At 40.9% G+C, this 16,582-nt stretch overlaps 1 protein-coding gene across 4 annotated transcripts in view; it reads left to right on the forward strand.

Annotated features, from left to right (window-relative positions):
* Positions 1 to 16,582, forward strand: part of RYR2 (ryanodine receptor 2) — a 755,762-nt gene that overhangs the window by 452,779 nt on the left and 286,401 nt on the right. For all 4 annotated transcript variants that reach the window (XM_081790553.1, XM_081790554.1, XM_081790555.1 and 1 more), the window contains exons 26-27: positions 11,709 to 11,868; positions 15,247 to 15,394. In XM_081790553.1, the coding sequence (XP_081646679.1) occupies positions 11,709 to 11,868; positions 15,247 to 15,394 (308 nt within the window). The remainder of the gene's footprint in view (positions 1 to 11,708; positions 11,869 to 15,246; positions 15,395 to 16,582) is intronic.

Below are 16,582 nucleotides of genomic sequence, written 5' to 3' on the forward strand. Positions count from 1 at the left end.
AGCTTGGAGCCTGCTTAAGGTGCTGTCTCTCTGCTTTTGCCCCTTTCCCCTGCTTGCACGCTCTCTTCCTTAAAGAAACAAACAAACAAGCAAACAAATAAATAAATAAATTTTTTAAAAGGGGGATAAAAAGAAGGAACATCAGGCGAGTCATGTTGCTGGTGTCATGCTTGTACCCGGCATTTTAGAAACTAGGAGCATTGTAATAAACAAAGCCCCAGCCCTTATTGAGTGTACATCTACAGAAGTTTCTTCCTCTTCTGTTAGATTTATTCCTACGTGTCTCATCTATCTTAGATATTAAGGATTTCTTTCTTTTTGTCGTTGCACATGATGTCTAAATGATATTTTAAAAGATATCAATCTAGCAATATTACTAAATTTATTGTTAACAAATACCTCTGCAGATTCTTGGAGTTTTCCAGGTAATAATAATATTACCTGTTATTGATGGCAGTTTGTTTTCTTCCTTTCCAATACGCCTACTGTTTTTCTTGTCTCATTGCATTGGCTATGTTGAATATCTCAGGTAATAGTAGCTTATAGTGTCTCATTCCTGAATCTTTAAACAAAAAAAAAAAAACTTTGGGGTTTAAGTACCTTGTAGATTATTAATGGATCCCATTATTATTATTATTATTATTGTTTATTTGAGAGAAAGAGAGAGAGTGCTAGTGGGGAAGGAGCAGAGAGAGAGGGAGAGAGAATCCTAAGCAGGCTCAGCACTGTCAGTGCAGAGCCCGATGCAGGGGTGAATTCCGGGAACCATGATATCATGACCTGAGCCAGAATCAAGAGTCGGATGCTCAGTTGACTGAGCCACTCAGGCACCCCTTATCCCTCCTTTTAATCAACAAATTAGACATTCATACAGAAACGAGAGCATCTTTGTGGAGGTTTCCGGATTTTGCACCTTACTCCAAGAGACCCAGCAGGAATCTCACTCATCAGTTCAGATGGTAGGAGACAGACAGACCCCAAAGAAACCTTAGAACCTGATTAACAGGTGCAACTGCCCAGATCCCTCTTGTGGCTGTTTGGGCAGGAATTGGGTGAGTGCTGAACTGAGCAGACACTCACCCACCACAGAGAGCTTGCAGAAATCTAGCCCTTCGAAAGGGAGATTCCAATACACCATTGAAGAAGAAAGGAAAAGGAGGGGTGTCTGGGTGGCTCAGTTGGTTAAGCGGTTAAGTGTCCAACTGTGGCTCAGGTCATGATCTCATAGTTCATGAGTTCGAGCCCCATGTCAGGCTCTGTGCTGACAGCTCAGACCCTGGAGCCTGCTTTGGAGTCTATGTCTCCCTCTCTCTCTGCCTCTCCTCTACTCATGCTCTGTCTCTGTCTCTCTGCCTCTCTCTCTCTCTCTCTCTCTCTCTCTCTCAAAAATAAATAAACATTAAAATAAAAAGAAAGGAAAAAGGAGAAAATGAGTTTAGTCATGGTGAAGTGGTAGGAGAAATTTTCTGGACACTGCCCTACCTCCAAGAAGGTGCCTTTTGGGGCTGATTTATCTAGTGAAGGTGACCTGTCCCACAGGCAAAGAGGAAGATGGTGAGAGAGGACCCAGCTTCCCCAGCTGGCAAGATGCAGCTTGAGATACCCATTTCTGTCCATCAGCACCCAGTGTACTAATGTGGGAGCTTAGTGGGTGGAAGCTTAGGGAGGATTTGGGGAAAGAGGAAGATAATATTTGCAGACATTGAATCTGGTCAGCAGAAAGTCCATCTAGAAGCCTTTGGGAATGACATGCCCTACCCCATCTCCCTACCCGGTCCATGGGCCTCCCCAGCTCACTAAGGGCTAAACCCATACTTCTCCCCCACTCCGCTGCCGGCTTTGTGTGTGTGTTCCCAGGTAACTCCAGGAGACAGGGAGTATGCTCAGAGAACAGGCCACACATGGTGGGCAAGGAAGTAACCATAAACTTGAAATATAACACTCCCCTCTGCAAATCAAAAAAAGAGGTTTCTAATTACCCGCCTGGCCAACTCTAAGAACCAGAGAAGACACAAGAGCTGGTTAAGAGGGTCTTGGCAATTTCAAATGCAAAAGCAAAAATGTATACCTATAAGCAACGTGAAAAATCAAGAAGTGTAGAGTCACAAAAGGAAAATAATTCTCCAGTAACCAAGCTCAAAGGCATAGAGTATTAGGATCTGATAAAGAATTTAAAGTAACCGCTGTGAAGAAATTCAACATGTTAAGAGGAAACTCAGAAAGACAATCCGGTGAAATCAGGAATCAGGAGTAACGTTAATAAACAAAAGGAGATCTTTACCAAGGCAATTGAGATTCTAAAAAAGAACTAAAGGGAAATACTAGACCTGAATAAGTCAGGGAATGAGATGAAGAATGCAGAGGAGAAAATCTGTCACAAGGCAGTCCAGGGGTAAGAAGGACACGTGGCTTGGAGGACATGAACATAGAATTAATATAGTTAGAAGAAGAGCGGGACCTGAGTTTAAAAAGAGTGAAGAAAGCCTAAAAGACCTCTCAGATTCTATCAGAAAAGCAAATATCTGAATGATCAGGCTCCAGAAGGAGAAGGGAAGGTGAAGGGGACAGAGTTTATTTAAAGAAATAATAGCCAAGAACTTCCCAAACCTGGAGCATGACTTGGATGTACAAGTCCACGAAACTAATAGCACGTGCTATTATCTGGGTGTAAAAAGACCTTCTCCAAGACACATTAAAAAAAATTTTTTTTAACGTTTATTCATTTTTGAGAGACAAAGCACCAGTGGGGGAGGGGCAGAGAGAGGGAGACACAGAATCTAAAGCAGGCTCCAGGCTCTGAGCTGTGAGCACAGAGTCTGGTACGGGGCTCGAACCCACGAACCGCGAGATCATGACCTGAGCTGAAGTCAGATGCTCAACCAACTGAGCCACTCAGGTGCCCTTCCAAGACACATCTTGATGAAACTCTCAAAAATCAACCATAAAGAAGGAATCTTGAAGCCAAGGAAAAAAGAAGGTAACTGACAAAGGAAGCCCCATTAGGCTACTTGCTGATTTCTCAACAGAAACTCTGACAGGCCAGGAGAGCATGGAATGATGTATTCAAAGCATTGAAAGATAAAAATTGCCAGCCAGGAATATGCTGTATGGCAAAGGTATCCTTCAGATACGAAAGAGAAATAAAGGCTTTCCCAGACAAAAGCTGAGGGAGTTTACTGTCTCTAGACTGGCGTTACGAGAGAGGCTGAAAGGAATTCTTTGTGCCGAAATGGGAAGACGCTATCCCAGAAACATAGGGTGTGAAAGCTCACAGCACGCTGGTCATGGGAAGGAACAGTCACACTTAGAGAACTGTAACTCTACATTCGGTTGGTGTGTTAACCACACAACCATGGTATGAAAGTCAAAGGAGACGAGTAATAAGAACTATAGCTGCTATAAATTGTTAACAAATACATGACACAAAAGGAGATAAATTATAACATCAGTAATATGTAACGGAGAGTAAAGGTGGAGCCTTTTTAGGTGTTCAAAGATAAGTTGCTATCAGCCTAAAATGGACTGTTTTATCTGTAAGATGTTTTATTGTAATTCACAAGGTAACCACCAAGCAGAGACCTTGAGTGGATCCTCAAAAGACAAAGGGAAACAGAACATACCTCCGTGGAGTATAACCAATTACAGAAGTGGGCATAAACAGAGCAGGGGGTGGGGGGGGGCGGCGGGAAACAATGGAAATGCAAAAGGATCAGAAGGCAATGAATAAGATGGCATTAGTAAGTCCTTACATATCAATAATTACTCTAAATGTACATTGATTGAATTTACCCATCAAAAGGCACAGAGTGGCTGAATGGGGACAAACGTAACTCCTACAGGCTGCCTACAAGAGACCCATTTCAGATTTAAGGATGCACACAGACTCAAGTGTCATTTGCATTACATGCTACATTTCCTCTTCGAAAATAGGCCATTTGAGTGTGAGTGTTTTCTGATACATAATACACACCATTTCACTAAAAATCCTTAAGGACTTCTGTAGAATGTGTGATTCATGGTAGTTCTTTTCTCCCTTTCTCCTTATTCCTCCGCAGAACAAACAAGCAGACAGCTGAAGAGTGTAACACATTATATTATCGTCAATTCTTAAATTCACAAATCTTTGTACATTTATTGTAAAGTGAAGCTCTGGACCCACTGCATAGTTTGATGAACATAGAGTCCATTTACTGTAGGAATAAAGAAAAAACACAGTAGAAGTAATCCACTCGGAGAGTTTATGATTGCCGATTTCTAATATGCCCGAGTAATTGAGATTTAGAAGCAAAACTATAGGTTTACTTTATATTTATTTAAAAATTTTTAAACTTTTTTTTATAGAAAGAGAGAGAGTGACAGAGTGGGAGTGGGAGAGGGACACAGAGAGAGGGAGACAGAATCTGAAGCAGGCTCCAGGCTCTGAGCTGTCAGCACAGAGCCCGATGTGGGGCTCAAACTCATGAACCATAGGATCATGACCTGAGCCTAAGTCGGATGCTTAACTGACTGAGCTACCCAGGTGCCCCCAAAACTATAGGTTTAAGTGAAAAGAAAATCCTTGTCTAAATACCAATGCCATTTATTAAAACTTTTCTTTAGCACTCATGTGTGTTAATAAATCAGCACAGAACATAGGACCAGGAACTGGTTGTCTGACTGTATCACTGGGAATAATAGGTAATGTTGAATTATGAATTGGTAGTGTTTAGATTGTCTGAGAGGTCTTTAAATCCAGTGACAAATCCCCTCCATACCCTACTACCTTCTTACCACTAATGCTAATGAAGCCCCTGGTGGTGATGGGAAATGGAGGGGTAAGTGGTGTCTCAGGCATATTGAGCCGCATAAAAGGCTAAGAATGATAACCTAAGGCTAAGAATGCATATATATAGATACAAATGACGTTTTGAGATGAAGGCTTGGATGCTGAATGTGTGGACCCATGACATAGTACATGTACCAAATTCAGTTTGTGTAAATAGTTACTTAAGTGAAAGGCAGTGTTACAAATACCATTGGATTTTTTCTGTAATGGTGAGGCACTGTGGTCCCGAAAAAACAAAACCGGTTTATAGACTTCTTTTCTGTGTAAGGAGTCAATTTCACAAACCACAAATTAAAAAATGCACTAGCGTGCAATGTTCTTTATTTTCTCTGATCAGGTTTAATCTTGCATTCAAGCCCAATGGGCCTTGCACCAGAATGAAGCTTAGTATTAGAAACTTAATCCTAGTCTTTTCAGGGAAAACTCTGTTAAAATCATTGTTTTCTGTGTTTATTCTCACCTTTAAATTTTTGATTGAAAGGTCATATTCTCAAAGTGGTTTTTCTTGACATCTTAAAAAAGATAAAATAGTTCCCTATGTAAAATTGTACTTTTCCCCATGTCCCCTCTTCTACTTTATTTTTCCCCATAGCACTTACATCTTCTAACATACTATCGTTTTACACTTTGTTTCCTGCCTACTTGCATCCGAATATAATTCCTATAGACTTTTTTGTCCATATTGTTCAGTGATCTATCATTAGTTCCTGGAATAGGGCCTAAAACATTCTACCACCAAATGAATATTCGTTGTTGAATCTGAATTGAAGGTCTACCCTCCTCTTGCTCCCAGGACCACCTGTGTTTAGGACACTCACCCAATGGGGAGCGAACACTGGATCTGTCGTCCACCTCATTTGACTGTGCTGCCAGGACTGATTTATGTCAAAGAAAACCAGAGCTGGACAGGAGTTAAAGCCATAAAGGCAAATTGTATTCAGGAACTTTTGCAAATAGGGAAGAGAGACCTATGTATGTAACTGGACTCCATTCTGAATACAACAGTGATAAGTGGGGATTTATAACCAAGGAGCAGCAGGGCTGCAGGTCAGTAGATAGAAAATTACTTAGGAAGACACATCAAGAAGGGGGATCCTGCAAGATGAACTTGATAGGCTTCTTGCTGAAGGCAGACCAGGTGATGGGGTAACAAGGTAGGGGATGAGGGATGCCATCCGATAGGAAGGTTGGAGGATTTTCCTTAAACTGATTGATCAGTAGGATTCTTGCTAAAATGGAACTAATTGGAACATGACAGAGCCCAAGGTCAGAGTCCTAGACAGAAAGAGGATTCAGAGGAGCCTGACTCGAGTTTGGTCTGAGTGTCTTTGTCTTTTGTCTTCATTCACCTCTGCTGGCATCTTATGGGGTGCCTGTTTTCTGCACTGGTCTTGGTAATGAGTCCACACAGTGGGTTTCTCCTTCTCATTTCTGTGAGTCCTCCAGGTCACTGCTCTTCTTTTTGCCTCTTCATTGCTAGAAACCTGAGAATATTCTCTCTGGCAACTTGGGGACTGCAGTCGGTTGGTGGAGGGAGGTGGGAGACTTGGCTGGCTGCCATATCTGTTTTTCTGTAGTCGTGCTGCACGATGAAGGGCTTGGGTGTGGGAGATTCTAGGACCTGGCCATTATCCTTGGTACGCTCTGGGAACAAGACAGAAGTTCACTTTGGCCGCGGGATCTACCTGGTCTCTTCCTGGGTGGGGGTTGGAGAACTCTGGCTTCCCTCTAAATCCTCCTGTTCTTCTAGGCTCTGTGGAACCTATTTGGGCAGGGCATAAGAAGTCTTTATCTGGTCTTCCTTCTGTCCCAAGGCATCTGGGCCTTGCTCTTTTGATACTCAAAAACCTAACTTTTACTGTCAGAAGGCCTTTATCTAAAAGACTATGGCCTCTGCAGTGAATTTTCAAAGTCTATTTTAAAAATCCAAACCAAGAATGGCTTTCTTTGGTCTCTCTCTTGAGATGACCCCTTCTTGGGGCACTGGATACCTTGTGGTTTTGTTTCAAAGAGGCTTTGGGGTAGGGGAAGGCCTTGGAGTAAAAAGAAATTGATAAAAGGGAGTTGGGTGGTGGGGGCAGGTCTCCAGGGCACTTCATCATATTACCTTTACTTAAAAACAAAGAAGTGAAGTAAAAGAAGAAACATATCCCTTGTCCATTTCCCTCCTAATTTGTACATTGAAATTAATTCTCCTGTATTTGTGCTCTGGAGGAGTTTTGAATTCTCTTTCTGTTCTTTCTGTGAAAATGTCAGCCCAGGATGCATTTTTAGTAGATGTGCTTCCAGCAAAAACTTGTCCTGAATATCTCTGATGTGCAGTCATCTGAGATTTTCCCATTTGTTCCAAGGTACTTGAAGGGCGGATTTGGTTTTGAAATTTACACCTCACATCCACTGAACTTGGACATAATCTTTTCATGTTTACTGCACATCTTTCACAGCATAATGACTTCCAAGCTTCATTTAACCTGATTCATCCTAAACAAGGAAGCTTGAGAGGTGGGAGAGGCTAGAAAAAAAAAAAAAAAAAAAAAAAGAAAAGGTTTTTCTCTTTAGTGTTTTTGGAATTCTGCCATGTTTTTGATGCCACCACTTTAATAATTGCCCCTTTAGTGATATTATACTGAGCACTTTATTCAGAGGCTCATTTAGAATACCTGCTTCAGAAAAATGCGGGTCAGGTGGGAATGAAGCCCAAAGTGAAATTGCTACTTCACATGACAACTCATCAGCGGGGTCAAGTGCTATCATTTTTTGTTTACATCTTCGATAATTTGGTGCAGATGACACTGGCAGTTTGCCAGTTTTGTTTCATTTTGTTTTATTTCTCCAGGCACAGGGGTGTTTTAGAAAAGAAACTGAAGCCCTATACACGTAGTTTATTAATCTCACTGTTTTTTTTTTTTTTTTAAATTACTGGATTTTATGCCACGTCAAAATAAATTAACTGAGAGATAATAACTACAAAAGAATTTTGATACCTTGGAAGGTCAGTATATTGAATGTATTTATTTAATTCCATATATATTCCTCATCGGCTGCATTTCAGGATGATTGATGGAACAGGGACTTTGCATATAAAAGTAAAGGAAGTAAAACGATACCTACTAACCAGACTGCAGGAGAAAGAGATCTATTGACTGATGCTGGCAGAAGGTCAAAAAGGGAGAATGTAACACATCAACATCTTTAACATGAGATATTTTGTATTTGATGCATATGATGATGTATTTTGAATTAATAGAATTACTATTGATACAACTTTTCCCTATTATTTGAGCTATGAAATTCTACTCCCCAAGAATTATAATGGTAATCTTTCTTTCCTTTCTTTCTTTTAAATTTCTGGAAATTAATCTGAAACTTTACTTGAAACCACTTAGTTTCCAGTTTACATGCAGTACAGGAAAAGCTTTGCTTTTTGTTCTTTTTCAACCACAAGAAGAGAATATTTCATATAAGCAGTTGGTTTATCTTTATGTACCTACTAAAATTACATTAATAAGGTGAAATGGACAGTATTTACCAAAGTTCACTTATGCTCCTTTAAAAACAATCCTATTTTTATATAATGATTCGATTCTTACTTTCTCAACATGTACTCCAAACGAAAATTGTTTTAAAAATCATTGTGATACTACTAATTCATATTGGTTAAGCATTCATGATGTCACCATTTTTGTTAAGTCTGTGAATTTCAAAAATATCTGTATTTATTTTTACTATAGGTGATTTGAAGTACAACAGTATGGAAATAAGGGTCAGGGGGAATGGGAGTCAGTAACTTTAATTTGGATGGGATTATTAGCCATTTAAAAGAATCACTTTATTATTATTTTTTAATGTTTATTTATTTTTAAGAGAGAAAGCATGCACAGGAAGGGCAGAGGGAGAGAGAGACAGACAGAGAATCTGAAGCAGGCTCCACATAGAGAGTCAGGTATCGCGAGATCATGACCTGAGCCAAAGTCGGATGCCTAACCGACTGAGCCATCCAGGTGCCTCTAAAAGAATCTCTTGAAGCTTCAAATCCTTTCTTGCACAGGGTTATGAAGAAAAGTAAAATAAATTATAGTCTACATCTGAAAATGAGCATAAACCAATTATTGTGCCATGTTAAATCAACAGATGCAAATACATCTCCAAGGGTTTTCATTATGATCACAGATTGAAGCCAGTCTAGTAGATATTCCATGTAGGAAGAGGAAATTTTAGAAGATAAAGAGAAATGCTTATGTCACATATTAGCCAGCTTTATACATTAGTAGAATTTATCTATAATTTTTGATATGGAAGGACCTCCTTCCCATCTTCCACCCTTCAAACATCCCTCCGCATTCCGTATGAGATATTGCTGGAAAGCCTACCATTAGAATTGGTTGTCAGGGGAAGGATTTTTTTCACTTCACATGCACATACCCCTCATTAAGATGGCTTAGGCTCTAATCGATTTTTCATAGATTAGTTTCCAAACTGTATCCGGTATGTCTCCTGTCTGACAGTTAGGAGGTCTCAGGGCCATTACAAAATGGGAGGAGAAAGACTTGTGTGCTGTTATGCTACCTCCTGCTGGGCGATGGTGGGGAAGCCAGGAGGAGGGTGTCAAGCAGAGGTGGGAAGACGGGGCGATAGAGAAGACTGAGTTCTTGATCACTGATTCTAACACTGCCTCCAGCTAGTCATGTTAAACTTGGAAATTAAACTGTGCTAGCTTGATCATATGTTGGCACTTGGAAAATAAACTCCGTTAGCTTGATCATCTGTTGGTACGTTGGAAATCTATTAGGAGCTCTTTCTTGAAGAAAATATTTTTTGAATGAGTGGCACCTGGCTGGCTCAGTCAGACGAGCATGTGACTGTGGATCTCAGGGTTGTGAGTGCAAGCCCCTCGTTGAGTGTAGAGAAAATCTTTAAATGCACATATTTTCTGAAAAAAGAACTTGTATGTAGACTGTGCTTCTAGTTTACAGATTTATCTATTTATAACCAGAATTCTATAACACACAATGATTTGTATGAGTGGTTAAAAAATCCCATGTGATTTCTTTATATAAAAAAAAGACAGGAAAAAAAAATATTGTTAATTACCCAAACCTGCAGAGTGCTGATTTAAAACAGAATGAAATTTCTTGTCTATAATTATAGCTTGTGACTATAAATTGAATGACATAAGGCAGGAATTAACCTTAACTGTAACAATTGCCAGAACAATCTAATCCACTTAAACAAAACAAAACAAAATATTTCTCATACTTTTGTCTATAGATAAATGACTTATAAAATACTAGAGGTCTCCTAAGGAAATAGAAGTAACTAAGGCAAAGTCAACTGTATTCAACCTTAAAATTATTTATTGCTGTAACACATCAATTCATTCAACATATTTTTATTGAATGCTTACCATGTATCTGGTACTATTCTCCGTTTGACAGATAGTGAGGAATACGGCAGTCAAACTCTCTGCTCCAAAGAAGGTTGCCTGCTAATTCTGAGAGCCATAGCCCAGAATACTTAAAAGAAAAACGACAACATAGTTTTATCTCAAAGAGCATTTTCTCATGTTCTAATAATTTTTTTTTTAACTTGGTATAGTTAGCTGGTTTTCTTTGTACAAAGGAGAATCTTTGAGATGAAGCCGCATGTACTGGGGTGCCTGGGTGCCTCGGTCTGTTAAGCATCCAACTTTGGCTCAGGTCATGATCTTGCAGTTCATGGGTTTGAGCCCGGCATGGGGCTCTGTGCTGACAGCTCAGATCCTGGAGCCTGCTTCCGATTCTGTGTCTCCTCTGTCTCTGCCCCTCCCCACTCATGCTCTGTGTCTCCCTCTCAAAGGTACACAAACATTAAATAAAAATGATGCATGTACTTTATATTCAGTATATAAAGTTAATTCTTGCAAACACTACAGATCTTCAAAAGGCTGCTTATCTGCCATGCCCTGTTTCAAGTATAAAGACAGTTAGAAAAATGGATTAGAAACAGATCTTGACCTCAAGGCATAGTTGATTATAGGGAATAGAACAATGACAGAAGAATGGCAGGGAGGCAGCTATAAAATAGGCTTTGTTCAAATCTCAGTAGTTAAAAAAGAGAATGAGGCAGCTGTGTGTGTGTTTGTACAGAGAAGTAGGGCAGTATTATTGCCCTAATACGTGCATGTTTAAATTTTTATATTTTCAATTTTATATTTCTTCTGAAACATGAAAACTTATGCTCGTTTTAGTACTTTCTTTCCATTTCAGAGTATGGAAGTAGTCTCTGATAAGAATTCCCTAAAATCCAGGCCTTCCTAATATTTTAGATGATTATGCACCTGGGATTTCCTACTCTCTGTCTTATCCAGAGGCTTCCTAAATTATATAACCAGGGAAGTCAAAAAGGGGGAATGAATTCATAAATGCATTAAAATCTCCCTATGCAATAATGAGCAGCTAGTATCTGAAAGGACCCACAGGTTTATTAAATAACTATATGAATTTACTATAACATTTGAAAATTGAAGAAAATATAAACGGGAAGAGAAATCTATCACATGTTTTCATTGGTAACCAGTATTTTCGTTAATACTATAAAAAAGCCTCAAATATTGGGAACTCAGAAACACTAAGTCCTTCTCAACTTTGAGAGATAGGTAAGGTGTTTTATTTTAGTTTTATTGACATAAAAATGAAAACAAAGATCACGTGGCCTTTGTGCCCAATGAGTTATTAGCGTGCATGAAGGGCTCCAGGGTTGCTGACCGACCGACCAGCGGTCACCAGTGGGGTGTCTGGAATCATTAGAAGTGGGTGGGGCCATAAAAAGACCCTTAGAGGGATTTCTAAGCCTGGACTTGTTTTTGAAAGGCCAATTACATAATCTCTTTTGTTTTGCTTTGTAGTTACCAGCTGACAAGTGGGTATAAGCCTGCCCCGATGGACCTGAGCTTCATTAAACTCACGCCCTCTCAGGAAGCGATGGTGGACAAGTTGGCGGAGAACGCGCACAACGTGTGGGCCCGGGATCGAATCCGGCAGGGCTGGACTTACGGCATCCAGCAGGTACGTGGGTGTTGAGCTTTACGGCACGTGGGCTGCGATTTACGGCATGCAACAGGTACGTGGGAATTTAGCTTCATGGCGTGGGGGCTGAGATTTACTTAAGTGGTCATCAGCATGATTCCTAACAGGAGGGATTAAATAATGACCATTTTGAAACTCATATACATTTCTTTTTTTTTTTTTAATTTTTTTTAATGTTTATTTATTTTTGAGACAGAGAGAGACAGAGCATGAACGGGGGAGGGTCAGAGAGAGGGAGACACAGAATCTGAAAAAGGCTCCAGGCCCTGACCGTCAGCACAGAGCCTGACGCGGGGCTCAAACTCACGGACCGCGAGATCGTGACCTGAGCCGAAGTCGGCCGCTTAACCGACTGAGCCACCCAGGCGCCCCAAAAACTCATATACATTTCTTAATGTGCCTATGCACTAAGGCCCCTCTTCAATGCTCGGCTCAAGAAATCAGATGACCATAGCTCTGAGTGTTGCCGTGAGGCACTCAGTGAATGTTAACGAAAACAGATTTATAAGACAGTTTTGTGGCATTTGTCTCTCTGAGGTTGTGTTTAAGGAGAAACTTTTGAAATAATGAGAAGGTGGGGATAAAATAATAATAAAAGAGGTCCACAATTCCTTATTCGAATCCCCTGCGGCCAGATGAATTTCAGAATCGAGATATTTTTTTGGGTTTCTGGGACGTTGATATGGTGACATATTACGTGTTACTTAGCACTCCCAGCAGGGCGGCAAAATGCTGCTACTAATTGTTCAGCACAGCGTAGGCATGATAATACCAGGAGGGATAAATAAAGACTATAAACAGGCTCGCATCAATTCAGATCATGTTTTACCACCAACGGAGTTTTTGTTAAACTTTGGTAAAAACTGAGTTTTCAGCGCTTTATGGATTTCAGAGCCATGGATCTCCATTCATGGGTGGCCCCCGTGGGAGTGACTGTCATTGAGTACCTATTGGAATAAGCATGGCAGAGGGGTGAAGAGCAAATTTTAGCTTTACCTCCTTGTCTCCATGTGACCTTGGGAAGGCTACTTAAATTCTCTGTGCCACTGAGAATTTAAGGCTACTTAAATTCTTAAATTCTCTGCGCCACTGTTTTCCTCATCAGTAAGTGATTTAACTTCATTACATAACTTCTGTCTGAGAAAGGCTGATAACAGTGCCTGCCTTCTGACGCACAGAGAGAGCAGTTTGCTATTATATTAGGTGCCAGTCGCCACGCCCAGACGTTTACATCTATTCTTTTTAACTCTCAACAACAGTTACGTCAGGGAGAATGGTTTTTATTCCCGGTTCACGTGTGTACAGGGGGCCTTATTGACAGCACTGCGCTCAGTGCTGCACAGCTAGCAGGTGGCAGACACAGCTTGGGATCAAGGCTTCTGACTCCAGAGCCAAAAATTCTTCACTTCCTTGTTCCTTGTTGCCTCCAGCCAGCTCGTTTTGGGGCTGCCGTGACTTAAAAATTTTTCGGGAATAAAATGGATTCTTACTTATAGGCTTAGACTGTGGTTTGATATACAGCCTCAGTGTTGACTTGAAAAAATGAATTTCCCAAATCCTTCTAAGCTGGTGACTTTTTGCCATTGGGAAGGCTAAAGAAAACTTGAATAGCCTTGAGTGGCCTCGTAAAATATATGTTTATATTGAATTAAGCTGGCTATAACAGAGGAGAATGTCGGCACTAAATCTGCTTAAGCATTGTGTGTGTGTGTGTGTGTGTGTGTGAGAGAGAGAGAGACAGAGAGACAGAGAGAACCTGATTCTTACACCCCAGAGGGCTAAGGGGTCCACACTGGCTCTCTGCGAAAGGAGGGCTTACTTGCCTTGAAGGCCACATGGCGGCGGTGTCAGACAAACCAGGATTTCCCTGATGTCCGTCTCTTCCTCGAGGGTTGTTCTTTCCTGTTCGTGCATTTCCTCCTACAAGCCTAAGGCTCTGTTTGAGCTGGCCAGAGCTCTCATTGAAATCCTTTCCCCATTCCCTCTCCCAGCTCCCACCCCTTCCCTCCACCGAATTCCCCACTGACATAACTCATGTTTGCTGGATTATTTGAACGAGCATTGTCTTGAATTTTCCATCACCTTCTTGTTAGCGTAATCTAGTTCAGACCTATACTGAAAGTCCTTGAAAACAGCTTCATTGAATTACCTCTTCTCTGTCTGACTCTAGCACAGCTGGTCTCAAACCTGAGTGCGCGTGGAGTCCCCTGGGGAGCTCCTGTGAACACTCAGAATCTCAGGACATCTCCAGAGAGGATGATTCATTGAAGGCTTCAGAATTTCTGTAGAAAGTTTGGGGACAAAAACCATGTTGAAAAACAGGGGTGCTGGGTGGTGCATCTCACAGCTGGGCTGGCAGTGTAGGCGCTCTGTTTACACTGCTGGTTTATTTTGGGGGTGGCTTTGGAGTGGTGCCCCCCACCAAGCAACCTAGGTGCTCTTGACCCTAATGGAGCAGGTATTGGTACGAATTTGCTAGAGCGAGGAGAGAAGAAAGTAGGAAAGGCTTTCCTTGCTCCTACCCACCCACAACAGACCCACCCCAGAACTCATTTTTTCTCGAGAAGGTTTGGGAGGAACCACAGCCTCCTAATTCTTCATCGTGCTGGGGTTACAGTGAGAGTTGAGTATGCTGCCCGAAATATGGAGAGTCTGACAAAAACTGCAACGGAATCTCAGTGAGTGGATGGAAGGCAGTAATTTCTTTGCCAGGACGGTAGGATAGCCCACTTTCTGGCTTTGCTGATACCGGTTTCATCACATTTTTCAACTTGGAGCCTCTTTTGTAACAGCCAAATTGTGAGTTTTGTAGTTCTTTCGGTATTTCTGTTATTAACTGGTCTCACAGGTTAATGGAGTCACTTGAGTGCATATTTTTCAAGCTAGTTGAGTTCATAGAATGGCTGCCTATATCACACTGAATTTTTCTGAGAAAGGGACCACAGCCTTATGTTGTTTGTAGACCGATGTCACTGAGAGGTGACCAGTGATCATTTGACTCTTCTTGGAACAAAGACTTATCAGTCAACTGTGCAAGGAAATGCTGTGTGCCCCAAATTAGCCCATTGCCCTGTGACCCCGGCAGATGAAAGATGGTTACAGAGATCCTTCCAGTCGGCTTTTTTTACCGCTGTTTTTACTTTGTGTTACTGCTTTGAATGGACGCAGTTATTCATTGGATTGAATCTTTTGTATTGATGGTGGTTCAGTAACTTACCTGAGAAGACAAAGAAGGTGGGGGAGAGGCAGCTTTGAACTCAGGGACTTCACATTTCTGTTGTATCTGGTGGCTGTCTCATTTCCAAAATGATCGCTTCAGCACCGCTTTGATGGCCAACACCTTTTCTCTTCCCGTAGGATGTAAAGAACAGAAGAAACCCTCGCCTGGTTCCCTACACCCTTCTAGATGACCGCACCAAGAAGTCCAACAAGGACAGCCTCCGCGAGGCCGTGCGCACACTGCTGGGATATGGCTATCATCTGGAGGCGCCAGATCAAGATCATGGTATTTGGGTTTTCCTTGCTTCCTCTTGGGTTGCAAAATTGTGTAGTAGTTCTTTAAAGCCAAATAATTGACTGAAAGCAGGGGAACGTACGAGATGGAGTCCTTCAGGATGTAATTTAGTTTGTAATTTAGGCCAGTAGTTGGAGCATTTTTTTTTTCCTGAGGACACGAAGGATTAGGCTCATCTCTCAGTAGGATGTCTTAGGACCACAGTGATTCTGCAAGGGGAAGAAATGGGTTTACCTTCCCAGAGAGTCTGAGGTTAATTAACCCTCAGATTGCCCCTGTTTCCATCCCACAGGCTTTCCTTCAGCTCTCCTTGTTTAGTCTGTGGGAGTAAACCCATAGCTACTGTCTTCGGAACCTTGATTATTTTTACTCATACCTATAGACACTATTCATTAATTAGTGCAACATTTTGCTTTAAGGTGAGCACATTAGAGTAAGCACTCAAGAAATATGTGTTGAAGAAATACATTTTCAGAGGTTTTATAAAGAACACATTCCCCTTAAATAATACCTTTTAAGAATATGGTTTAAAATGATTGGTTCCTTAAAGCTTTGCCTGAAGTCTGAGTTGGTGTGAATATCCATATTTTAAAATTGGCAGAAATGAAATGAACTGTGCGTTTCCTTATAGTGGCTATATTTTTTGATAGAAAGCTTTTAAAAATGCATCCTAAATATTCTCTGATGACTACTGTTTTCAGTGTGATAGCTGTGCAAAGATGTCCAGACCATAAATAGTAATAATAGCTAATGATTTTACAGTGCTTATCAGGTACAGCAAATGTTTCTAAGACCTTAGGCAATTACTTACTCCTCACAGTAGTAATCCTGTGTGGATGGTTTCTCCCACATCCTGGCCAAGAATTGGTAGTGAATCTTTCTGATTTTAACCATCCTGATAGATACAAAATAGGATCTTATTAATAGTTTTAATTCTCATTTTCCTCAGAGTAATAGTGTTGAAATTTTTTCTTGCACTTATGGGCCATTGGGATAAGTGTTTTTTCAAATCTGTATCCATTTTTAAAAATTGGGTTGTTTTGTCTTCTTTTTATTGAATTGTAACTATATGTCGTTGTAAATATTTGTACATACATGTAGATTTTCTGGATATGGAGACTGTGTCAGATATTGGAAATAACTCCTCCCAGGACCTGAGTTGTGCTTCCATTTTCTCAG

This window comes from Panthera onca, chromosome D2 (assembly GCF_046562875.1).
Source record: "Panthera onca isolate mPanOnc1 chromosome D2, mPanOnc1 haplotype 2, whole genome shotgun sequence".
In the NCBI taxonomy this organism is placed as follows: Eukaryota; Metazoa; Chordata; class Mammalia; order Carnivora; family Felidae; genus Panthera; species Panthera onca.